The sequence below is a fragment of the Bacillus rossius genome, chromosome 15 (assembly GCF_032445375.1).
Source record: "Bacillus rossius redtenbacheri isolate Brsri chromosome 15, Brsri_v3, whole genome shotgun sequence".
Lineage (NCBI taxonomy): Eukaryota > Metazoa > Arthropoda > Insecta > Phasmatodea > Bacillidae > Bacillus > Bacillus rossius.
The window spans coordinates 21,671,618-21,698,967 of NC_086342.1; the positions used below are offsets into that span (position 1 = coordinate 21,671,618).

Sequence of the window (27,350 nt, forward strand, 5' to 3'; positions counted from 1 at the left end):
AAATTGAATCATTTTTATTTAATTATCACTATTTTGTATCGATACAAAGGAGGAGTGAAATGAAATCTACAGTTTAATTAATACATTTACTTTTATTTGCACTCATTAATTCAAATATGTTTATTACTTTAACGAATAGATTATTTTAAATATAACTTTTATACATGTTTGCTATTTAACTTCTTCCAATCTGTGTTATTCCGTTAAGGATAGGACGATGATAGGAAAAGTAGGAAATGAATGGGAGTGTTTCAAGTTTAATGTGCCTCGAAAAAGTCAAATCGATGGTTGTTCCAATCGAGTGGAAGAAAGATAGATGCGGCGCAAGCGTACAATGAGCGTAACGGGACAATGAGCGTAACGAGACAATGAGTTATCCTTATTCGCGCGTGCGGCCGGCGTTCATGGATTTATTAGATGTTGTCACGTCAAAAAAAAAAAAAAAATAGGCGCGTTGCCGTCTCATGCGTTAGAAGCGAAACTACACAGATAAGATGGATATTAATTTTTTTTTTAGGTTACTCTAATATTTTAAACATGCGTTATTCATGCATTGAAAATATTACTTTATTTACTATTGTCGGCACATGTTTTCAATGGAATCTACGATCGAATTAATGGGTCTATGAAAGCTGAATTATGATACATTACCCTATTGGAAAATTCAATACAAGTTTTCACAATTATAATCGTAACGCCGGAGCCATTCTCTGAGTTGAGAGTTTAGAGTTGTGAATTACGACTTGCGAAAGTATGAAAAAGTATGCAAATATTATGCAATGCGTTTACAGAAGCATTGGAAAGTATACGAAAATAGCGCTGCTAATGCCATCTGTAACCTCTATTAGATTGTACGATTCGAAACTTTTTTAAAACACCCCAAGAAATAGAGCAATATTCGTTACATACGTTACACACGTTTAACTCCGTTACCTATGATTCTGATATTACTCAACTGGCTGTAATAAAGTTTCACTTAAAAAATGAAACACTTGATTTTTAAAGACTCGAAGTCTAATATTATTAGAAGCAGGAGATTTTTACGAATTTGCTGGGCAACAAAGTAGACTTGAAACACGTATACGTCTGCTTCACTTAAACGATTAGGCTAAAGTTCTCTTGGTACGCTCTAGAAGAACCTGGACCAATGATTAACAAGGATAAGAAATGTTGACCCAGTCATATGCCACTCAGTTGAAGGAATGGAAAACCTGTTATCTTGGTATTGGCCAATGAGCACACTCAAATGACCGTATTATGTATAGCGCGGTTGAATCTAGCCTGACGTTTTATTTACGTAATAATGACTGGCCAATGACTATGAGTAGAAACCGGGGAAATTCGCGGATTTATTTCGCTATTGACTTAAATTCATACACGTTTAGCTTTTTGCCACTTCAGTGATTGCGCCACAGTTTATCTGAAGGATTATAAGCCAATGAAAAACCTGCAACGTAAGAAGCATCGGATCAGAAGCATCCAAGTTAACAGATTTCACGAGTCAGTAGACAATGAGCATGTGTATTTTTCCCGAGTGCATAAAATATTGAGGAATCTATAGTGGAGTTAATTTAAATCACGAATTTTTCCAGTCCATAACTGCGAGATATGGGTGGATAAAAATATATGTGACGCATGTGGGTTGTATTCCCAGAATTGACGGAATCGTAAATGCCTTACATTGGGGATGGATGAAGAATAGTTTTTACGGAAGGAACTGCACAAACGCGCACAAACACGCATCACGAATGTGCAGATGCAGTAATCAGAGACAATTGCGTGCAGCGACGAGAAACAGAACGTGCGGTATTTTAGGAGTGCGGCCAATTGTGTGGAAGTAGACGGAAACATATTGATGTGCAACTCCTTAGCTCTTGGTGTACGGCATTTGGTGGGAGTAATTCCGTGAATGCGACGGAAATGTGTAACAGGAAGTAGGGGGAAGCGTGTGCCAGGCAATTTGTCGTCGCGGCCTTCAGTTGTCGCGTTATGCTGCAGCGTATCAGCAAACAAATTCATAAAGTTTGGAAAGAAAGAGAGAGACAGAAAATGGGAGAAAGAAGGCACAGCTGTTTTCCTATCGTTCCGCTAACAGTACTCTTGAACAGCAAGATTCATTGCCATTTGGCTTTCCTATTATGTTATAAATACGTTATGAAATAATAGTGGATACTAAACAGAGACCGGAAAAATTCGCGAATTCATTTTCTACGTACTCGGTCTAATCACATCTGCTTATTTGCTACTGACTCCTGAAACCTGTTAACTAGGGTGCTCGTAATTCAATAATTTTTTTGTTGAAGGTTTTCCATTGGCTCACAGTCATTCAGATAAGCTGTGGTCCAATAACTGAAACAGCAAAAAGGGAAACGTATTTGGATTCTAGTCTGCCGCAAAATGAAACCGCTAATTGTTCAGGTCTCTAACATTATATTATATAAATTAAATAATTTAATGAATGTTATATTAAAATACGTGTTGTGTTAATACATATAGTTTGTGATACACTTGGTTAGATGTTACACATCACTGACTAGTACTTAAAGATTTGTTCATTTTTTTGGACATCTTTCGTAAGCTTGGTACACGTAATTGTGATGCTAATTTGTGAACAACGCTTGCTGATGATAAATAATTTTTTATACCTCTGCATGGGTTATTATTTTGTTCGGTATTTTTTTAATGGTTCGAATTACTCTGTATATATTTTGGAAATAGGATCCACATTTCTATGAACTATTATTCCAACTTATGTAATGAATTATCCCTGGAATTAGCGGTCTTTCTTCGTCAATCATTCTGTTTTTTTTCACATTGATAGTAAAGTTACATTAAGGGTCCCGCCTACCTGGTCACACTTCAGAAGAAATCACGTGATTTAATAACTGCTAAAGTTATCAAAGTGATGTCTGTTTACGAAAAGCATTTAGGAATGCACTGAGGGAGGACGAACGAGCTGTTCTACTTCCGTATTGTTTTTAAACTGTATTTTTAGCAGAGTGGACACGTGTTTCTAGAATAATCTTTAGACCTAAAACGCCTGGTAGAGATTCTTGAAACCGCTCAAGGACTTGCGTTACACCTTTATTTTCAATTCCCCGCCGTGTAATGCTAATGACAAACCGATTAGATCTCATATTTTGACTCGTGCACGACGAGTCCGCGGCCTTGCGCTTAGAGGCGATGCCGCGCTGGAAACACCAGCGAGAGTCGCACTTGTTATCACACTTCGCCAGGCGGGCCCAACTCGTCTCGCTCACCGACCAGAGCGAATGATAAACAACGGGGATAACTGAATCCTCTGGACTTGGCGTGGACTGTTCCTCTTGAAATTCCCCCGCCGCGCCAAGACGTCTGCTTGCTCCCGAGAGCTTCTTTTGTTTCCACCGGTGCCTCCTGCCGTGGCGGAGCCGTTCCGAGAGCACAATTAAGTTACAGCACTCGTGGAGATAGTTAGCCAGTAATTACCGTTTGTCAGCGCGGAGGGAGGAGCCCTGCTGTGGCGAAGGCGAGAGAAATACATCCTCGCAGGGAAGACAGAATTTCCGACGTCGCAAAAACCGAAACAAATGTCCCGGCGTGTCGTGAGAAGGCGGTTGGCGAAAATTTACGGGCTTTTGCGGAATAAATTACTTGGCACGTATTAAGCTGCAAAATGTTTCTCGAAGATTAAGACATAATTAAAATTATGTTATAAATACATACTATATAGTATTACCTCAAACATAAATAACAGCAATAAAATTTCAGGTTAGACTCAACTTGCCTACATATAAATTACACCACTTTTTAGAATGCTCGTACACAGAAAACAAAAAAAAAAAAAAACATTTCTGTACTCTCACAAAAGATTATTTCGAAACCAGTTGCCAAAAATAGTTTGTAATACTACAAGAAATACATTGGCAATTTGTACAACATATAGCTACGGTTTTTTTGCAAATATGAAATAAATTTATCGAGATATTACTGAGTAGTTCTGTCGAAATTGGCGCCTAATTTTATATTTTGATTGATTTTTCGTACAAGCATTTTTTATAAGCATGGAAAAATTAATCGAGTATTCGCAGTTTGACTATATTTTGTTTTACCATGCTTATTAATGTGAGCAGTTAATACTCTAAAGCTATTCAGGGAACGGTTTACAAATAACTTTAACTAGTGGAGGTACAAGGAAAACACAAAGCATAAATGCCCGGGCAAGAATCCGAACCCATTATTACTGTTAACACTATTTTGTAGTGATACATTTGTTTTCGTGTATATATTAAAAAATATCTCTAATTTTACGTGAATAGTTCTGTTACATTTATAAAAAAAAATTACAGTGTAATAGAATGCATAACAATACACACTTGAACAACCTTATCATTGGATCATGGGTAGTTAGGCACGCCCTGAAGGTCAAGAAAGCAAACCACAGTATTACAATGTTTATGTTATCCAAACATACACGCAATACGGACCGAATCAACAATAAAAAAAAACACCGAATTATTTACAAAAAAGTTCGTATCCAGCTTTAAACCGAAAAAAAAGGGTGGGAGGGGACTTTTTCAGAACTCACTGTTTTTTTTTATGGGGTGGAGGATTCATAATAATAACCAATAAAGAAATAACGTAACTTACCAAAAATAATTTTTTGTTCAAAAGTTTTTGAAGATTTGTTACAGCTTATTGCTCCTTATTTAATATTTTTTTTCCCCAATTCGTTAAATTTGATAAGGGGGTCGTGGGGGGGGGGGGGGGGAGTCCATTCCGTTTGTACAAGCACGTTGAGTTCAGGCTTGCACCAGAAAACATAGCGAATTTTGCAGTTCAACAGTATGAGCTTTAAAATTTAGGGTACTTAGTTCCAGAACAGATATTCCTAAATTGAGTCATGTTGAAGGGGCGCGCTTAAAGGGAATCATATCAGTACGCATCTTTAAAGATAGATTGCACAAATCCAGCGAGGACGGTTGTGACAGGAAACTGCAGTTCAAATGAAAGTCGAGGTAATATTCAACCATGGTATAAGTAGAGACCTACAAAATTCGCGGATTCATTTCGTGAATTGCTACAATTCAAATAATTATACCTTAGCGCTGCTTCTACCACTGGTTCACTGTTAATCTGGAGTAATGAGGGCCAATTAGAGACCCTTGCTCAAAGAAGTGTCGAATCACAGACACTCGGTCGAGACGTCTCACAAGTCAGCAGCCAATGAACAGTTGGCATTTGCCCAAGTGTGTAGAGTGTAGTAGAGTCTATCCTGGAGGTCACTGAATCCGCGAATTTTGCAGGTCTCTAGGTATAAGTAAGGGGCCCGTCTCAGCATTTTCCAAAACTGAATTCCGGGAAACCTTAAGGATGAAAAGTCAAGGTGGCTGAACCTAATTTCTAACACGAGTCCTAAATGTAGGAGTCCAGTGTGGTACCACTGCTCCAACTCACTCCTTTGATAAGTACCTATATCAGACTGCGCCAGGCGATAAAAACTGCAGGTAGATATGTAATGGATGTTTCGGCTTAAATTTTGACTATTGGCCCTTTAAATTACGGCCCCAAAACCTTCGCAGGTAAAAGTTAAACATTTTGCGACAAAGAATTGTAGGTATTCTTTTAAAATAAAAAATAGTAATATTATTCCATGGCTTGATAATTTGATTGATAATGAGTATATACTTTAAAATTTTTATTTTTAAATATTGAAAAAATGGTGTTTTAAATATTTATAGCTATATTTCCAAATAGCTAGCATGTAAGATTATCAGTACAAGTATTTTGTAATATTTATTCAGTAGGTCTACATGATATAAATATTATTAAAATAATAGCACGTGGCCATAAAGTAGATTAGTAGCACTCACAGTTTTTGTGAGTGTTATATTTTCTACAAAATAATGTGTATTTTGTGACACAAATCCAGAAATATAAAAATGTAAATTAATCTTTCAGTACTCTCTAGAGGTGTGTAACATTGTAACCTCGGTAACGAGTAAATTCATTTGTTCTCATGTTGTAAATACACTTATTATACGAAACTCGAACACGAAAATTCACGTGGAACTCTTAAAAATAATGCAGAGCGTGATAAATATAAATGTACTATGTAAGCTCGCGACAAACACGAACAAACAACTAGATATTAAATGTTTCTCGCTATTAAGTACGCAAACCATGAACATCAGCCATCAATGTTAACGAGCTCGTTTAAACCGACGTGTTTGAGAAAAATATTTCGATCCAAATGTAATTTTTATTATTCCGAAAAGTCCTTTTTTCGTTGAAAAATTTAATAGATAAAGTTAACAACCTCAAAAAATTTATATATATTTACCAATACGTCAGATTAACAAACATTAGAAAAACATATCCTCTCACTCATTTCAATAACATTTCCTAAAACCCTGAAAAACTCTGGTATGTAGGATTGTGAGAAAACCAAATTTGATTGATTTATGAATGATATACAAAAAAATTAAGGTTACACAAAAGTATTTAGTATAAAACTGTTTTCAAAACTATTGCATGCCCTTTGTAACTGGTCATGCTAGAGGTGTGGCAGCAGTGGCGAGACGGATGTTCTGAATGGAGGGACGGTTCTTGTTCGCAGTGTTCAGGCAAGGCGACGCCGGGTCCAGCTGGTACGCAGTGCTGGGGGGCACATTGGACGTCTTGAGCGAGGAGGGCAAGGAAGGCGACGACAAGGTGAGAAGCTACTCTCTCTCTCTCTCTCTTTCTCCGCCTCTCTTCACGTCTCCCCTGCGACACACCGGGCCCGATGGAAACACTTCACGTCGGCGCCCGACCGCGCCCGCTCGCTCGCTCGGCCGTGAAGAGGTCGAAGATGGTTCAAGGGCCACTCGGAGAGGGAGGGGGAAAAAAAACACCACAGGCACAGAGTTGCATCATTCCGAAGCGAGGAACAGAAATTAAGTTCTTGCAGCGAGAGTATTCTCCCCCTTCCCCCCACCCCCTAACCCAGACCTTAAAAAAACAAAAACAGATAGGAACCGTTATACTCCATTTCGGTTCAAGCCAGTTCTTACACCATAACAATATTTTTTTTTTTTTAACTTTTTGATTTCCAAAAAAAAAAAATATCGTCTTATATAGCTGCCGCAACGTAGTTTACCACGTTGAGTCATTGGTACTTAGCAATGAGTTAATATTTTTTATAATTACCACAACTTAAATATATCGCTGTTCAAACGGCACCACATCCGTTGGCTTTGAAAATCTCTCAGCGTGTGTTTTCTCGATAAATTTTTTTTATTGATGTGAAAATTGTCGAAGCATATAGTGTCTTTCGGTTACTATGTTTACCCTTTATTGTTAAATTATATTGGTTATAAACATACAGAGACATGAACAAATATCATTATTTTTTGACTCCACATTATTGTACACTATTAAGACTCTGCAATTTTACGATTTGGTACTATTGCATTGCACCCTATGTCTTGGTTGCTTGCAAATGGGCTACTAAATTATTTTTTATATAGTTTTGTCGATGGCTTTTATAACTAACGAACCAACGATAGAATTCATTGAAACATACAACAGTTTGTGTTATAGCCTGTTGCCAAATAACAATGCGAATATTGGAGGTCTTGCTTTTGGACGACATAAAAGTGTTCCATGTTTTATGTCTCCATAATTTTTCTCGCCCAATAGCAATTATATGGAGGTGAATTATCGAACAAACGCAGCAACAGCCGCTATGTTTCCCCATTGCGAAAAATCCTGGGTTGAAATTCCACCGAGAGTACAACCCGAATCACTTTTTTGGTAGGTGAGTTATCCAATAATCCGTGGCTCCTAAAAGGAGGGTAGTTTTGTAAATATATTCGGAAAAATTTTGAACTGCAAAAAACAAGTAAGTTTTTACTACAACTGCGAATGTACACTCCTTGATCAGACCTTAGTGTTTGATTCAACGATTGACGTCCAATTAAAACCATTATATACATTTTTTTTTAATTTTTAACTTGTTTCAAAATTATGGACGCTTTAATGGAAACCTGTATGTAGCAGGCTCCATTTTTCTCGATTCCATAATCTTGCGCCGTTACCCATTACTCCCCTCTTTCAAATATTCTCAAGTGGCTATGGGCCTAACTACGAGAAACATTAATCTGTGACATACAGATGAGATACTGATAAAATATGAAAAAAAAAATAATGAGCGAGTTTTTTTAGTACTTGCCAGTGATGTCTATCATATAATCTTGGTAACGATTTTTGCAATTTAATTTATGATATGAAACAGGTATACGAAATTTAAGTTAGAATTCTTTAAAATGATGCCGAGCGTGACAAGTATACGAAATTGTGTTTTCAACTACATTTATTGAAGCGAATACCACTTAATTTCAGCACCCGCCGCTAGAATTCGTTGCCGGAGCAGCTACGTCGAATATCGGATCATTCGGTTTGCAGAACGAAATCTCAAACTATATAATGGAATGGATCTGGTGAAAGCGAAATAGACTTGAAAAAAATACTAAACCACGGCCTTGTACCTGATTTTCAACACGCAGTATTATTAAAATTCTGCCCATCTTGTTCAAAATTAATCAAACCGTTAATACTATAACTAGAGACCGGAAAAATTCGCGGGTTCAATGACCTCCAGGATAGACTCCACTATCCTCTACACACTCGGGCAAATGCCAACTGTTCATTGGCTGTTGACTTGTGAGTCATCTCGACTGGGTGGCCTGTGATTCAACACTTCTATGGGTGAGGGTCTCTAATTGGCCCTTATTACTCCAGATTAACAGTGAACCAACGGCAGAAGCAGCACTAAGGTATAATTATTTGAATTGAAGCATTTCACGAAATTAATCCGCGAATTTCTCAGGTCTCTAACTATAAGACTATAACCTTTACCTTTGTGTCTATGAAATTAAGTTCACGCCATCCGCCCCAGATTGCCCATATAAATGCATACTACATTCTAAGGATGAGACGACGTGTTATACCGTGGATCGTGCATCGTATTTTTTATTTTCTGTAAATGTAACAGAAATATTCACGTAAAATTACATATATTTGTACATTTTTGACATTCACATGAAAAAAACTGTATATCAATTACAAAATAGTGTTCGCATAAACACTGGGTTCGGATTCTCACCCGGACAACTTTGTGTTATCCCAGCACCTTTTGTAAACCTTTCCCTGAATAGCTTTCCCAGTATTAACTGCGGAAATAATAAGCACCGGTGAAATAAATATAGTCAAAAGTTGAATATTCGGTTGATTTTTTCCATGGTTTAGAAAAGTCATGCTTGAATGAAACATCAATTAAAAAATCAAAATTTGCGTCAACTTTCATAAATACTCAGTACTATCTAAATATATATATATATATATATATATATATATATATATATATATTTCGAATGTTTAAAAAAAATAACCATGTCCATGTGTTGTACAAAGTTATAATATCTTTCTTGTAGCGTTGCAAACTACTTCTTTGCAACTGGTTTCGCGCGGGAAGACAGCGGATTGGCCAGCGACCTCCTGTGTTTCTGCTGATCTCTGGTTGCGAGCTGGTATACGAGCGCTCGTTGGGCGACGACGCGCCCAGATGCTACCACGGTCTTAACGAGCTGTGAAGGGGGGAGAGGGGGGTGTGTAGTTTTTTGTATGGTAATGGAAAAGAGGGGTGGGGGTAGGAAGTCACCTGATAAATTGCCGCGGGTTCTTGCCGACTTCCCGGGAAGGAAATGGGCAGCGGTATGGATTATTCAAGTCAGGCTCGGCCAGGCGTAGCCACCGCGAAATCCCGGGCCCCGCTTTGCTCGCACGCCACTGGTCCCCTCTCTGTCATCTTGTTGATTCATTCACTTTCGGAATGAACCTCTCAACACAAATATCCAACTCGCATATTACTCTAATTTTCAGCGAAATCTTTGTCTGAAATTGTTGACTTTTCTAAAGTAGCGTGAACAGTGGTTTTTATGATCTAAAATAAAAATAGAAGTTTTCGGACTTATTCATCCCAATAACTCGAGAAATACTGCACGATTTAGATTTAATTTTTTTTTGTCTTAATGAGCTATGTAACATCTAAATTATTACATATATAATTACAATAATTGAGAATGTTAAAAATAAGTGTTGTTTCAAGTATTTTTTTTTAAATATGGTTTAGTTTGTTTCCCTATAATTGGTATTGTATTATTTTTAATAACCAAAAACTAATTTGGGATATGATTGAAAAACAGATATCAATGTAGTTTTGTGCGTATAGTTACACATAAATGACAAAAGAAAATATCATAAGCGAACTCTGAATTTTTTTTCCCATAGAGGTATAAAGAGAACATGCTTAAAGCTTAAAAACACACATCTTTGCTTCTTTCCATTTTATTTTTGCAGTACACATGAGGCGTGTTTATTGCGAGATACGAACGGTGATAGACCCCGATGCGACTAAAGAAACATTTTTTTTCTTTTGACTTGACAGTACATTTCCACTCTCCAATCACAAGGTCATTTATTATTTTCCCACACAGTATTTTTTTTGTAAATGGAACAGAAATATTTACGCAAAGTTGCTGACATTTGTAAATATGTAATTTTACATTTAAAAAATCTATCACTGCGAGATAGTGTTGACTTAAATACTGGGTTCAGAAACATCCCCGGGAATTTATGCTTTGTGTTGTCTCAGTACCTCCAATAGTTAAAGTTATTTGTGAACCGTTCCCTGAATAGCTTTCCAGTATTAACTGCGCACAAATAACATGATACAAAAATATAAAGTAAAATTGTTAAATATTTTATTATCTTTCCCATGGCTTAAAAAAAATTTGCTTGAATGAAACATACATAAAAATAATTTTTATGCGCTAATTTTCGTAAGAAATACTCAGTATTATCTCGAAAAAAATATTTCATAAATGCAAAAATAACCTTAGTCATGTGTTGTAATAAAGATACAATATATTTATTGTGGTATCACAAACTATTTCTTGACAATTTATTTCCAAAAAGAAACTATGGCTGAAAATTTCTGAGATTTCATTCCAGTGCGTCTGTGTGAAATCAGGTAACAGCGCGCACTCGCTTCGATAGCGCCACAGTCGTTGTCGGGTGACGAGTTGATTCACGCCCATCAGCAATCGATTAATTGTTCTCGACGTCGAATAGGTCGCGCCGCGCGGCATCACCCGCTGGATGGGATCCCGACGAGCAATTCGTCAGCGGATCCACCGTTGAATGGCAGTTCAAACCGGCAGCTTCAAATGGAACAATCGTTCCATCTGACTTGGCTTTTCACAGAGACCTGAAAAATCCGTGGATTCATTTCGCGACAGGCTGAAAATTCAAATACTTATGACTAGAGACCTGCAAAATTCGCGGATTCATTTCGTGATATGCTACAATTCAAATAATTATACCTTAGCGCTGCTTCTACCACTGGTTCACTGTTAATCTGGAGTAATGAGGGCCAATTAGAGACCCCCGCTCAAATAAGTGTCGAATCACAGGCACTCGGTCGAGACGACTCACAAGTCAGCAGCCAATGAACAGGTGGCATTTGCCCGAGTGTGTAGAGTGTAGTAGAGTCTATCCTGGAGGTCATTGAACCCGCGAATTTGCAGGTCTCTACTTATGACTTAAAGCGGTTTCTGCTATCAGCACGTCATGGACACCTTGGTCGGTGAGAAATCCTTAAAACGTCGAAGTACCGAGTCACAAGCTACCCGGTTGAGGCGTCTCACCAGTCGGCGTCCAATGAACACGTGACATTTCCCTGAATATGTAAGCACTGTGGCATGTATCCTAGAGATCAATGAAATCGCGAAATCATCAGTCCCGAGGAATACATTCTTAAAGGGGTCCGCCTAGTCAGGGATGATAGGTGCAACGCTTGCTGGTGATTCTCCTCTAAACTGGCACGCAGTCTATTCTTGTAGTGCAGAAGTAGAGTCCGCACCTATACTAGCCATTCCCATTACACCATAGGTTCTTCACGATGAACCAAGGCCGTTGGTGGGACAAGGAATTTGCTTACAAACACTCCCCTACCCCTCAAGGTAAAGCTTCTGAACCATCTGCTGTTACCAGCAGAGAGGGCTTTTCCACCTCAACAGGTACCTATTTCCAACATCTGAGTATGTCGAGAGACGAAGACTCCCTGTAAGAGCTCACTTGGGTGAACATCCTTGGTACAACGAGAAGGTAGTGAGTTGCCTTAGTGAGGGAGAGGCTATGTGTTCGCTTCCATAAGCCCTTTCCGTGACGCTGTTGGATTCTGCCTCGGGTACTAGCCCTGGCAACAGCTCTTGACACCTCGGCTACTAGAACTGGCAACAGCTACTTATACCTCGGGTTCTAGTGCTAGCGACAGCTCTTGACACCTAGAGTACTAGCGCTGGCAAAATCTCTTGACACCTCCGGTACTAGCACTGGCAATAGCTACTAGCGCTGGCAATAGCTCTTGACACCTCGGATACTAGCGCTGGCAACAGTTATTGACACCTCCGGTACTAGCACTGGCAATAGCTCTTGATACCTCGGATACTAGCGCTGACAACAGCTCTTGACACCTCCGGTACTAGCACTGGCAATAGCTACTAGCGCTGGCAATAGCTCTTGACACCTCGGATACTAGCGCTGGCAACAGTTATTGACACCTCCGGTACTAGCACTGGCAATAGCTCTTGACACCTCGGATACTAGCGCTGGCAACAGCTCTTGACACCTCCGGTACTAGCGCTGGCAATAGCTCTTGACACCTCGGATACTAGCGCTGGCAACAGTTATTGACACCTCCGGTACTAGCACTGGCAATAGCTCTTGATACCTCGGATACTAGCGCTGACAACAGCTCTTGACACCTCCGGTACTAGCACTGGCAATAGCTACTAGCGCTGGCAATAGCTCTTGACACCTCGGATACTAGCGCTGGCAACAGTTATTGACACCTCCGGTACTAGCACTGGCAATAGCTCTTGACACCTCGGATACTAGCGCTGGCAACAGCTCTTGACACCTCCGGTACTAGCGCTGGCAATAGCTCTTGACACCTCGGATACTAGCGCTGGCAACAGTTATTGACACCTCCGGTACTAGCACTGGCAATAGCTCTTGACACCTCGGATACTAGCGGTGGCAACAGTTATTGACACCTCCGGTACTAGCACTGGCAATAGCTCTTGACACCTCGGATACTAGCGCTGGCAACAGTTATTTACACCTCCGGTACTAGCACTGGCAATAGCTACTAGCGCTGGCAATAGCTCTTGACACCTCGGATGGCAGGCACCTTCTCCCTCAGGAGTCAGGACCACTCCCAATGCCGAAACATTGGCAGTTTAATTTAAAAAACTGCTCCAAGTATTACGTTTTTGATCATTTTTGAATGGCGTAGTAGATGACACGAATTTTTTTTCTGACAGTTCATTTGACTTATTTTTATCTGTTGGTTCTCTGTAAGAGAAGTAACTCACTCCCTTATTTGACCCGGTCATTCAGTATAGGTACGTTGATTTCCGCACAGAGCAGTTGTGGTTCGTGTGCCGACGGCAGGCGCAAACCCGAGATAAACTCAAACCATTTACGAAACACAGGCGATGCTGCAATGTTTTACACACACAGCTTGTCTCTAAGACTTTCCGCAAAAAAAAAAAAAACACGTTCATGCTTAAAAATTCATAAAATAAGATTTAAAATGGCATGTTTATTCATTAAATTTGCAAAGTGATATCTTTAAACAGCATTTTATTATTATGTGTTTCATTATTTGATATATGTTATCAATTAGATTTAAAATGTCTGAATTTTGTAGAAAATTGTCAATAATAAAGAACAGTAAAATTAATGATAAAAAATTTTAATGGCTCATCTGTAAAATAATATATGTAAAAAGAATTTTATACTATAGAATAGAAGTTTTGAAAATGTAAGTCATTCCTATAAAATGAAAGCCTGCTCATAAGTTGTAGCTGAATGGTAAATAGGTGTACTGTACTGGAGATTCATTCGTGTTGAGGTAGCGAGATACTCTGGAAAATCAATGGAAATCACAAATAAATCATTGGACTTCTATTGCTGAAATCATATGGAGAAATTTATTTAAAAAAAAATTGAAATCATGAAACGAAACCTATGAAGACATTTATAATGGCTCTTAATTACTGTACGTAATCAAACGCTTTCTAGAAATATTTCATGGTTTTTAAATGACACGTGTGTTGACACGTGAAGATCTGTTTGACGTCCTAGCCACAACTACTACTGGTTTTTGCCTCGTGGAAATGAAGATAAAGGTGCGACACATGCTCGTAGGCCACTTTTAAGATTCTGTACCCGCATTGGTGTTCCCGCCTTAAAACACACCGTCCGTAACTTACCCTTAAACCCACGGTTTTAGAGACTACAGACGAAAAACTAAACATTAAATTTCTTAACTGCTATCCATAAAGAATTTAGCAAAAACGACGCGTTGACATACATATCTCTGTACAACCTTTTTGGGTCGACACTGGTTTTGAAAAAACGACTACTGCAGTATTGAACAGCGGTTATGTTGTCTAATGATCCATTGGGCAGAGCACTGTTAAAGCAAGAGATTTTAAAAAAGTTGTAATTCAATTTTTTATTTTGTCTCGAGCGCTGCTAGTTTTCACCTCAACATTCCTTTGCTCCCCATAAATTTCAATTTCGTCCTAAAGTTCGGAGTCCCTGAGACAATGCTCTTAATAAGTCCAATTAAAGAAAGTTTATGTTACCTCGCGGGCAAATTTCGCTGTACTTTCACTCTCGCATCCCCACTGCTCTTCTTCTCCTCTGGCTCCTTTTTAGCGGAGTATCGACCTATCGATCATGCCAGTGAACTCGACGTAGTTGGATGGCAGTAATGATCTATATTCTAGCTATGTACATTAAGTTCTTAAAATGTTCCAGAGTTTTATAGAAGTTTCCAAAATATTTCCAGAAGAAATTGTTACTTCAAAATCTAGCAACACCTGTAGGCTGTGCCGAATGGGATTATTTTTATCTGTTTTACCGACTTCTCGTAGTAAAAATTCAGCCCAAATTTTAGGCGATGTTTAGAATATTTACAATAAATTACTTCTTGTTTGATAGTAAACCTTCTAAAGGAGTAATTATTTTTCATCTTTCAACCCTTATTATTTCTACTTCTTACAGTAATAGTTGGTCGTATCAATTTTTTAGACAAATATTATTCATAATAATTAGTATATTAAAAATAAATTACCACGGATTCGCTGATGTTGAAGGTACGTAAGTGACGAATTTTTATTTTATTTCATTTCTTTTTTTCAATTTATTTGCATTTATGGCTTGTATAATGATAAATGGTTTCATTCTCAATTTTAAGATTTTATTAAGAAGATTAAATTGTAACAGTTTCTATAGTGTATCTTATAAGGTTGTTATGAAATTGTTTTTGTTTAACGCCTGTTTTTTTATATCCTTCGAAGTAATGGTGGTTGTATCAAAAATGGTTTCAGACAAAATATTTAAATAACATTGCTAAGGTTTTTTTGGACTTCAGTTCGGTTTTTCATCCGTTGCAGTTATGGTTAATCATATTTTAAAAATATTCTATCACTCACAAATATTTAGTTTATTTGCAGGGATTTTTCCGTGTTTCAAAAAAAAACTTTCCCCATTTGTAACCATTTGGTCGGATTTAGCCCATTAAAGAACTCGGCCGCGCTTTTCTGTTATTTTATTTTATGCGTTAGTTTTAAAATAATTTTTGCAAAATTACGCCATTAAAATGTGATATATAAACTTTTGAGTCGGCGAATGACAAATACCACGAAAAAAAACCTATGTTAAATTGTTCCAAAAGTCTCGCCATGGTAACGGCTACAATAAGCATTCTTTCTTCTTAATATATGTACATAAAAGGTAGTGCATTTTGAGGAATTTTTAATGTACGTGATGAATTGTATCTTTGTGGTTACATTTCTTTGGCAAGTTCCACTTATCCCGCCGTGTTTATTTTTTTTCAGCACAACTCCTAGGAGTTCAGATTAATTAGTGGATTCATTCGGCGACAGGCTAAAATTAAACTACTAATATCATTAAAGCTGTTCTTTCGATTGGCTCACTGTTCATCTGGAATGATTCGGGGATTAATTTCGCTATAGGCTAAAAATCCATTTTCGCTGCTCAAACGATGGGGCCCACAGTTTATCTGAAAGACTATGAGCCATTGAAAAAAAAAAAAAAAAAAAAAAGAAGCATCGAACTAAAAACATCCCTAGTAAACAGAGGTTACGAGTCGGTAGCCAATGATCAGGTGTAAATTTCCTGAATACGTAGAAGAACGAAGAGGTCATTGAAACCGCGAAACCATCCAGTTCCTACTCATCAACTAACGCTCGAAAAAAAAAAAATATATATATATATATATATATATAAATGAGCCCCTGACGCATAGCCTGCCCCTCAGCACATCGGCGTCTTGCGGTACAGCAGACGCGACAGGGGTAACCGACTCGCGCCCCAAAGGAGCTGTTTTCCCCCACCCCTTTTCTTTCCCCAACTGGGGTGTGGGTTTGGGTGGGAATGCCGGGTGTGGGTTTGGGTGGGAATGCCGGGCCGGGGGACGGGCGAAGGAGACTTGAGAAAAGGGGTGGAGGGGATGAGGGGAGGAGTGTCGTGCGGAGCTCCTGGGATCGATACCGAACCCGGCACGGCCGTGTCTGTTCCGGCCGCCATCCTTGGCGTAGACGGCATCGGGCGAGCGAAGAGAAGTTCCGCAGGCGGCGCTGGCGTAGAATCAGGAAATTGTCCTGGGAGTTAAAACTAACATTTTCTGTGAATGCAATTTCGACAGCAAAACGGGGATTTTTTTTAAAAAAAAGTAATAGTAACGACAAACTGTGTTTTAAGAACAAAAAAATTGGTTGTCTGTAAAGTCGGTTTACGGACGATAGTTTACGTGACAATGTCATAACAAAACATTGATGAAATGATTGCATACTTTTATGAATACAATTGAATCATTTTTATTTTAATAATAAAATAATAAATACTTGAAATTATACTAGTAATAATATTTTTAAAATGCAAGAATAATTAACCTTTATTACCGAAATTGTTGTTGTAATTAGCAATGAAAACCACATTAACTTTTCACTTCACTTTATAAACAGTCGACGAAACAGTTCACGTGTAGATGACTTGTAATTAATTTTAAAAACTGGCGTTTAGCTATAAAGTTTAAATATAATTATGAACAAGTTTTCATATAAATAAACTGTAATCAAATATCTATCATCAATTATATGAATCACCATAAGTTTTTTGTCAATTGTAACATAACCTATTATTACCGCACTCGCCGACAGCGTAACGGAACACAGCGTAACGGAACAATGAGCGTAACGGGATACAGCGTAACGGAAAAATGAGCGTAACGGGACACAGCGTAACGGAACAATGTGTGTAACGGGACACTTTTTCGTGCGTGCAGCCGGCGTTCATCGATTTATTAGACGTTGTCACGTCAAAAATAGAATAAAGTTTTCCGCTTATTGCATGCGTGTACCAACTACACTCGCAAATTCCTGAGGCCGCGGATTTCACGGCCTCTCCCACTCCTACTTTTTATTCCTTTTTCCTTCCCAACGTATCTTACCGATTTCTTTTTTTCCCTCTCTGTAAAGTTTCAAGACCAAGGTCGTTTGAGCGCAAAACGTACGAAATAATGACACGGTTGAGCTGATTCTGAACGTAAATTTTTTTTCTAAACCAAACAAAACTCGATGGTTTTATTTTACAGCATTCGTTTTACAGTTAACGGGAATTCAGTGCGAGTTCAAGCAAATCCTTCAGTTGCGTTTTTAATTTTTCATCGTTGTAATAAAAGAATTTCAACGATAGTTAAAATAATACGTTTATACAAAATTGTTAACATTTCTACAATAGTGTTCAAGTGATCGCAAGAGCAAATTTATCTTGATTTTGTCTCTCGAGATGAGACTGTGATCCACAATTAAAGCTCGGATACACACACCGTGACTGACAGGATTTTGTTAATTTTAAAACTACAATGTAAGCAGTCTTCGGATCGCGAAAGTCACGAAAAAGTAAAATAAAAAAAAAAAAAAGGAAAAGAATGCTGGAAGTCCCGAAATTATAATTTCCAGCATCCTTTTGCTGTTTTGCATTTTTAAACTTACCATTATATTTCATAGTTGCGAATTAAAAATACAAATCTGTAGACTGCCCAACGTAAATCACGTAAAAATGTTTTCTGATCTTATTTATAACCTAAAAATCGGCATGATCCTACAATAAGCACCACTATTTGGTATTTTTAACTTTGCTTATTATGTATAAATAATGATATTAATGTAAAAATGTCGTTATAAATTGTTACTTAAAGGTTCTGAAAAACAAATCTGAAATTGATTTACTAATTATTTGTATACACAGAACTTGGTATAATTTACGAGATGTGATCAAAAATTACTGCAAATGAATTTTTACAGCAGAAACTGCTGACGCTACATCTGTTCGAAGTAACAAGCCCAAAAGCCTGACCCGTTGAGATCCGTGTCGAGTTTGAACAAGTTGTGACTTGTAAGTCGGCTTCCAGAGCCGGAAGAGTGAGGTCGTGTTTACTGAGTCTGTCGCGCATCATGGATAGAGACCCCGGAATTTCGCAGATTCGTCTGGCCTCAAGATATAACTTAAATTCATAGGTGTGTTTAACTATGTTTGCTTTCCCATTGGTTGATTTCTTAACGAGAACATTTTTATCTTTGTTAATTGGCACTACCTGATTCGCTTACGTCTCTCCTAGCTGGGCATAGTTAGCTCACGGTCGTAGAGAAGGGGCATGTCCAAATAACTGGCAGTCCAAACATGAACACAGTTTGAGATTACCAAACTTTGCATTCTAACTTGGTACTAAATAAAAGGCAAAATTTCTTTGTTGTTGCCTTGTTTGGCCGGACATTTCAGGACGCGTTTGCGTTTACTGTGAATGGTGTTTTAACAATCGACATGTACCTGAAATAAACTCACCTAGTCAAGAAACAATGCTACAGTGTTTTAACTTCCGGCTAGTATCGGAATATTTTCACTAAATATGCATGCCCCTAGGCGTCTATTTTTTTGCGGAAAGATATCGAGACTAGCTCAGAGTTAAAAAAAAAACTGTAGCATTGTCTGTGTTTCGTGTCTGGGTGATTTTTCTTTCAGCCACACGTTTTATCATTAGCGCATTAATTGCAGCAGTTCAGTGCGGAAGCAAACGTTGCCTTGAAACCATCCTTCAAAACACTTATATCTGCCTCCAACAGTATCCAAGATCTGTATCTTTAAGGGATTGGTCCTATCATTCCTGAGTAGCTCGATCAAATAAGACGTCTTCTCTTGCAGACGGCTGAAAATCACAAGGAAGAAACTACTGGTGCGGGCATACCAGAAAAAACAATTTCTGTACTTTTACAAAAATATTCCTTTCGAAACCAGTTTCCAAGAAATAGTTTCTAACACTACAAGATAGAAACTGTAACGTTGATTATTTTTCCATTTAATAAATACTTTTCTAGAGATAACACTGAGTATTCCTAACGAAAATTGGCGCATAATTTTATATCTTCATTCATGTTTCATTCAAAAGTTTTTTTTTCAAACCATGGAAAAGAAGCCGAATATTCAATGATTGTACTTTATTTGGTTTTATCATGCTTATTACGTGTATTTAATACTGTATAGCTATTCAGTGAACGGTTTACAAATAACTTTAACTATCGGATGTGTTGGAACAACACAAAGCATAAATGTCTGGGTAAGAATTCGAACGCAGTATCACTGCGAATAACATTTGGCGGTGTTACAATTGTTTTCATGTAAATGCACAAATTTTCAAACATCTGAAATTTTACACAAATATTTCTGTTCCATTTACAAAAAAAAAAAATCTTAGAGTGTAACGAGCGGTCAGATTTTTTTTTTCTCGCGAGAAATGCTTGCGCCTGTGTTTTGGCTCCCGGTCGTGCAAGTGAAAAACAAAAGAATGACGTCCGTACTCATCGGTGACTACGCTTAACTGGGTGTTGAAACAAAAGAACATTGCGGGCGGCGGCTGGTGGCGCGCGCGGGTCGCTTCCTGTCGCCGCAACGACAATGCGGCGTGGCAACGTGGCCGTCGCCAACGCAGTTTGGCCCGCGCGAGTTGGCGTCCAAGTTAAGTCGCACGTAGCCTCACCAACTTACCTCGTACTTTCAAAACTCTCGCGGCTTCCTGCAGAGTGTAGATCCGAATAATAGATAATTGTACCAAAATAGAAAATACCATTAACGTAGTCTTTTAATTAGGTAAATAATTTCTTTGTCTTTCTGTGACACAAGGGGGTCGCCGGAATTTTTAAACTTTTAAAGGGGTCGCGATAGGAAAGGTGGGTCGCCAGCTGATAAAGTTTGGGAACCACTGTGTTAGAGGAACTCGGCCCCTGACGTGACAGGTGTCTCGTCGAGCTGTCAGCGGGAGCCGCGAATAGCGAGGAGATGTCCCGTCAGGGGCGACCTGCCTCGATGACGCATCGCGCGTCCCAGACCGTCGTCGCTCGGACAGTTCGATCGCGCATCGCTGTCCGAGGACGCAGAACTGAAACTGCTTTGCATTTCAGCGAGATCGCATACGAGCGGTTGTTTGTTGTTTTTTATGCAGCCAAACAGGACTGGGGCGAAACATTGGTTATGCTTATATCTGCTCACCCCCCCCCCCCCCTCTAACCAGCAAAAACAGCAGGTATCCATCTTGAGATGGCGACGTTGATTATGGTGAACCTGCCAAAAAAATGTGAGAGTACAACATGAAATATATTACGCGTATACTTATGTCGGCTCGTTATAAGTTATACTTTTTGTCAATATAATACACGAAACAATTAAAAAATAAATAGTTACAATAATATGAACATTTGGTTACATAACATCTATAACTTGAAAAAAAAAAATATTTACAGGCACATTAGCTATAGACCTAATTATATGTACCTATATATAAATATAAGCTGTAGATCTCGGCATTGCCAAGCATTACGATATGCAAAGACTTATTTTATTTTAGGAAGAGTAATTCGAATACAAAAACGTTTTATTATAGAAAATTAAAATTCTAGTGGATGGAGGATGTAAGAAGTTCTTTTTTTCTTTCCGAAATCTAAAGTAGACAGTGATTTTATTTTTATTTTTAACGCCAATTATGCAACATTTCATCAAGAAGTATCAACATTTTGCTGTAAGGGGTGCGGGTGTTTTTCATAATTACCATGCTCTCTTGTTTTGAAGGTAAGATGGGAAAAAACCATCAATCTCCGAGTAAAACTGTAGATTTGTATAAAATACAAATAAATAAAAATAACCTATGTTTATACTAGCTAGGTAATGCCCGGTATGAGTTGTAATGCCTCATTCATTTTTTTTTATAATTTGTTTGATGTAGGTACACATATACAAAGCATCTTTCTATCTCTTTCTCTATTCCTCTATCTATCGCTATATGTATATTATCTCTACCTACAGATATATATATTTATATCTTGCTATATCTCTGTATACATCTCTACGTATCTATATACGTATCTCCTTAGATATCTCTCTATCTCATTATTTATGCCTCTCTCTCTAACTCTCCTTATAAGAAATAATCAAAATTTAACATTGAATTCTTACAAATAATGCCGAGCGTGATAAATATATTTCCAAGTTGTGTTTTTATATAAATTTCTGGACACATCACACGTTGTTACCGTACCCGCCACCCGATTTCATTGCCGCAGTAACTACGTCTACTATCGAATCACTCCATATGCAGACCGAAATTCTTAACTTTATAACTATACGGCACCGATAAAACTGAAAATACTTGCTTTGGACTTATTTTGAACCACGAATTTTATTTAAATACTGCCCATCTAGTTAAAATTCACTAAACAGTTAATATAGAGTTTCCCTTTTGCTCAATGAACTTAGTTCGCGGCATCCGCCACAGATGGTAGCACCGTAGTTACACATCCTCGCTCTTCGTGACTTTCGTTCCATTCACGAAATTGCCGTATACCGAGAGCTAAGATGTTGACGTATCAAAAACTATCTTATTACTGTTCACGCTAATTTAAACGCCTGCAGTAATGTAAAGTGTTACGAGGATAGTAGATGCGAGGCAAAGACCAGCTCGCCAGTCAGCCCACGCGCTAGCCTGTGGGTGGGGCGCGGTCTATTACCGCTACACGCCTAATACGACTAGCAACGGCGCGTCGTTGCCCCACACCCCCGGAGAACTCTCTGTGTGACTGGAGGGTAAATGGTGAACCAGGAAAGGGTGTGTAGTGCCTGGGTCTTGGTATCTACAGCTCTGTCCAGTCGTACTCCATTTTGACTGTCATTGGGAATCATGCCTGGCTTCTGGAGTGTCTGTACCGATAACCCTGGTTGAGGAACCATCCTTGTCCTCCGCTTTAAATGGTGTACTCGGAGGGGGTGTGCAGTGCCATTCATCTCTGGGGCTCGGTTTTGGTTTTCCTACCCGGATTGGCTCAGTCCGGTGGCAAAGTTAGATGGTTGAAGCCTGTCTGGTGGTAGATCTTTGTGGTCACCAGTTTCCGAAGTCAGTACGTACTGGTTGGGTCTGTTCCTGCCGGGCGGCGGAAACCTGAGGCCTAACTTCATGTGAAACTCTGTCCATTGACTTGCGTAGGCAGTTGGCGGTTCGCAAGTCGGACAGTGCGGAGTGGGACCTGTTTTCCAAGTCTTATTCAGATGTTGGGCTGTGGATTAAACAAGATCTGTAAGACGACTCCTATTCTAACCTAAAAGGGCGCATACATAGGAAGGGAGGTTACGGGTGAGCCGGCCTTCGTGCCGGAAAACGGTTGTCTCTGGAGGTTTAAGCAATCTCCCAGGGACCCGCCTGCGTGGAGTGGTGTAACTGGGACGCCACTGTTCTGGGAGCTTCCGGGTGTCAAGTCGACCCTGATGACGCGACACTTGGAGAGGTAGCGGGACAGTTCCAGAAGGGGGCTGAGGGGTATAAAACGGTGAAGACGGCCTCCGAGGCAGTGAAGTAAGAAGGGCGAGGGACCCGTTGCCAGAGGTGCGAGGTAAGAGACGAGCAGTTGGGAGAGCCACTGTCGATCCGAACTTCAATGGGGTAAGTTGTGGATCTTATGAAAGAACGATACATTTAGGGATAGATGATGTAATTGTTATAACCTAATGGTGTAAATATTGGATGATAAAATAAAACAGTATTTCATTAATTGAAAATTTCCTTTCGAACCTGTTTTCCTACTCATATAACAATTTATTAGAGCGAATGAATACAATAAAGCGCAGAAATGAAATGAATTAGGCCCAAAATGAATTGCTTGAGGAAGTGGTTACTGGTGTGGGTTTGTAGAATCACACCAGAGTTTTTTTTTAAATTTTTAATTTACATTCCGACGTGGGAAAAGCTATGACGGTTGGCCGCCACACAGACTTTAAATTAAATTTCTGTAGTATTTAATTAATGAGTTTAAATAATTCATTTGCAGATACTGTGTGTTGATAACTGTGTACTTACTTTCCATTCTAAAGATATCGTTCTACAGATTCGTGCCGTTTTCATTATACGTGAGAAATGCACTACATATAATGCGGTAGTATAGCAGTATTTACATTCAGAAATCAATATAGTTTTTTATTTAGCTGAACATCTTGTTTTCAGCCAAAAACAGAATTGTTTTTGTATTTGGTTCTTTACGCCTTTTCATTGAAGGATCCTTTTGACGTGGCAACGTCGAATAAATCGATGAACGCCGGCTGCACGCACGAAAAAGTGTCCCGTTACGCACATTGTCCCGTTATGCGGTGTCCCGTTACGCTCATTGTACGCTTGCGCCGCATCTATCTCTCTTCAACTCGATTGGAACAACCATCGATTTGACTTTTTCGAGGCACATTAAACTTGAAACACTCCCATTCGTTTCCTACTTTTCCTATCATCGTCATATCCTTAACAGAATAACACAGATTGGAAGAAGTTAAATAGCAAACATGTATAAAAGTTATAGGTAAAATAATCTCTTCGTTAAAGTAATAAACATATTTGAATTAATGAGTGAAAATAAAAGTTAATTGTATCAATTAAATTGTAGATTTCATTTCACTCCTTCTTTGTATCCATACAAAATAGTGATAATAGAATAAAAATGATTCAATTTTATTCATAAAAGTATGCAATCATTTCATCAATGTTTTGTTATGACGTTGTCACGTTAAACTATCGTCCGTAAACCGACTTTACAGACAAACAATTTTTTTTTTCTGGACGTTTTCATAGACTGTCGGCCAAACTAATGTCGGATAAATTTTTTTCTCTGAAGTTACGTTTAGGCGAAACGACGTCAAGTCACCATCATATCGGTTAAATAACTGTATGTTGCCGTGATAAATAGGCTACACTTACGACTTACCTAAATAATTTTCAAAATCAACTGCTGTATTTACGTGCGTTTGGGTACATTTTGTATTTAAATTATTTATTATTATCTTATTATTAATGCCCCTCCATTTTGGTGCCAATAAGCTGACTGGAGGTAAAACTCAAGTATAAACTCAACATTAAACATAAAAAGGCATTACGTATTCATGTAACCCCAGGGATTGAATCCCATAATCGCGACGAAAAAAATTATCAGCAGTCTAACCAGTTACAGCAGGTATGTTGGCAATGTAAGGAAAGTGAATTCTTAAAAAGAGTTTGTCCCAGTGCTTTGAATTTAGTGATAAGGCCTTATTGTTTTCCTATTACACAGCAGTTATTAATTATTAGCGGTTTCCAATTGCGGTAATAAAAAGCTTAAAATTAACTTTTCTACAATACAGATTACATTAAAAGTTTATAGTTCGAAAGTTCGTATTATTTGGGATACTACTAACATTAATATAAATAAAGTATTTTAGAATAATACTACGTCAATTAAATACCTTTTTTTTAGTCTGCTCAAAATATTTATGCTGAATTTGGTTTAGTATTTTGAATGCTAATAGTAAATAAAAGAAACCAAATCAAATCGAAAATTTTCATTTGAAATAGTTCTTTTTAATATCCAGTATAATTAGTTGGTGAAATAAGTGGTAAAATGTATAGGTTATTTTTTCCAGTTTTCCTTATTATATCGTTTCGCCATTATAATTTGAAGGTCTGAGACTTCTTACAACGCTTGAACTTTAATAAAATCACAAAAGAATGTTGTTTTTTCTTGTTGTGTTCATCCAATAAAAGTTGTTCCGCGGGTTATTTTACCGCCAGAGGCAAACCACAGAGATCAGGTAAAAAATTGTATTCCTTTGAGATTGGACTAATTAATTTCGTTTATTACAAAAATGGTAATTGAGTTTCATCTTGGACATATATATATATACACACACACATATACACACATAATATATACACTCATTAAGTTTTGAGTAAATTATATTTTATGTGCATTAAAAATTGTATTTTAGTTCGTCGAAGCTACAAGAGCAAACATTAATATGCTCATTACGGAGGTTGGATGTTACACATCACAGGCGATTACTGAAAGACTCGCTACATTTGTGTAGGGCCGGGGTGGGGGGGGGGGGGGGGGGGAGGAGGCGGGAGAAGTGATCTGACAACTAGAACACTGTTGTTCTGTGTGAGTGAAGGATCTATGGGGGTCATTCTAAAAAGTAAATATCGTTATTTCTCTAGGTATTTGTATCTAAGATAAAAAAAAACTTTATTTTACAACACATATCATACTTTAGCTATTTTTCTACGTAGTTGCCTTACAAATTTAAACATTTTTCATAGAGTATCACCAACTTTTCTAATGCCTCAATTCTTTGATTTGAGTTCGTCTGTCAGAACTGAAGGTCGGGCCGAGCGTTATTTATCAACTTATTCGTTCGCCCGCCATTGAACATGGCGCACTAATTTCGAACTAAAGCTTCATCCACCACGATAACTTAAGCCTTGGTTGTCTCTCTGTAAATTTCGATAGGGCTGAGTTTTTTTTTTTTTGCGCTCTGAAAGCGTATCACAGTTCGAACCTCATACTTGGCGGGATGTTTAATTTTGTCACACAATTCAAAGTCACGAGGTAAACATCAAGGACAGTATTCCAAGAAATTCGGGCAAGGTAGCGAATAAGCACTACCTCGTCGGGATAGCAACTGTAACTTGATGTAAGCTTTTGGACATACGCCATGGCTAGTCTGTGGAAGAAAACTACAAAAAACCCAAAAGACAAAAACACAAAATTAAGCAAAAAATTTCTGTTGACAACAGGATATAAACACTACATAATATTCCATAACAGGAATATGGTCAACAAACAAAGAATTAACAAAGAAAAATGGACTAACAGAACGAAAAAAAAAAACCAATAACAGCAATTTTTTTTTGCTTGATTTGTGTTTTGTCTTTTGTGTTTTTGTGGTTTTCTTCTACAGACATACATGTTCTTAGCAATGGCGTCAAGTCCAAAAGCTTGCATCAAGTAATGCACTCCCCTTGTACAAATCTTTCAAAGATAATATAGCAACTGTAACCTAACTCGCAGACCTTATTTCATAACGTGTCCAAACCCGATCCATGTTAGGTAACGTTTTAATAAACTTTGCCCTGCGCGAGGCTAGAAACTGATGTCAATTCATTCTAGTGGACGTTTGGTTACCATCAATACATTTTCTACGCCAAATATCCTGCAGATAGCATCACTGCCGTGCGAATTAAATGGTGTAATTTTTATTTTTCTAAAGTACTTTTAAAGTTGAGATTATTAATGGTCAGACCATATAATTGTACAAAATGCATTCCTCCGATGATCATAAAAATGATTATATACGAGTTAATGGCGCCAGATGAGATTCAGCCATCTGGACGAAATCAACGGAAAAAAGTGAGCTGTGTGCATGCGCGTAATTTTGGCAACAGAACCGCAACAGATAGGAAACCAAAATCGTTTGCCTGGAAATGAGGGACCGGCCATATCCTATAATGCACTAGGAAGGGGATGCACCACAACGCCGAAATACCACAACGCCGAACGTACAATAACGCCGAAAACCATAACGCCGAAAACCATAACGCCGAAATACATTAACCCCGAAAAAAGTCATTGCAGGTCTGCCACAAAGGTTAGGTTAGGTAAGGTAAGGTTAGCACACAAATTCATTCAGTGGTTTTTCATTTTGCTCCTGTGCCCCCTCCCCCCCCCCCCCCCCCACCAAGCAGCAACATTTTTCGGCGTTACTGTATTTCGGCGTTGTGGTACACATCAGTTTTCTAGCTGTCGGCGTTGTGATCGATTTGGCATTCGGCGTTA

General features: G+C 38.3%; 1 protein-coding gene across 1 annotated transcript in view; it reads left to right on the top strand.

Moving 5' to 3' along the window:
* Positions 1 to 27,350, top strand: part of LOC134539698 (rap guanine nucleotide exchange factor 4) — a 281,454-nt gene that overhangs the window by 74,081 nt on the left and 180,023 nt on the right. The window contains exon 3 of the mRNA XM_063381914.1: positions 6,599 to 6,693. Coding sequence (XP_063237984.1) covers positions 6,599 to 6,693 — 95 coding nt within the window. The remainder of the gene's footprint in view (positions 1 to 6,598; positions 6,694 to 27,350) is intronic.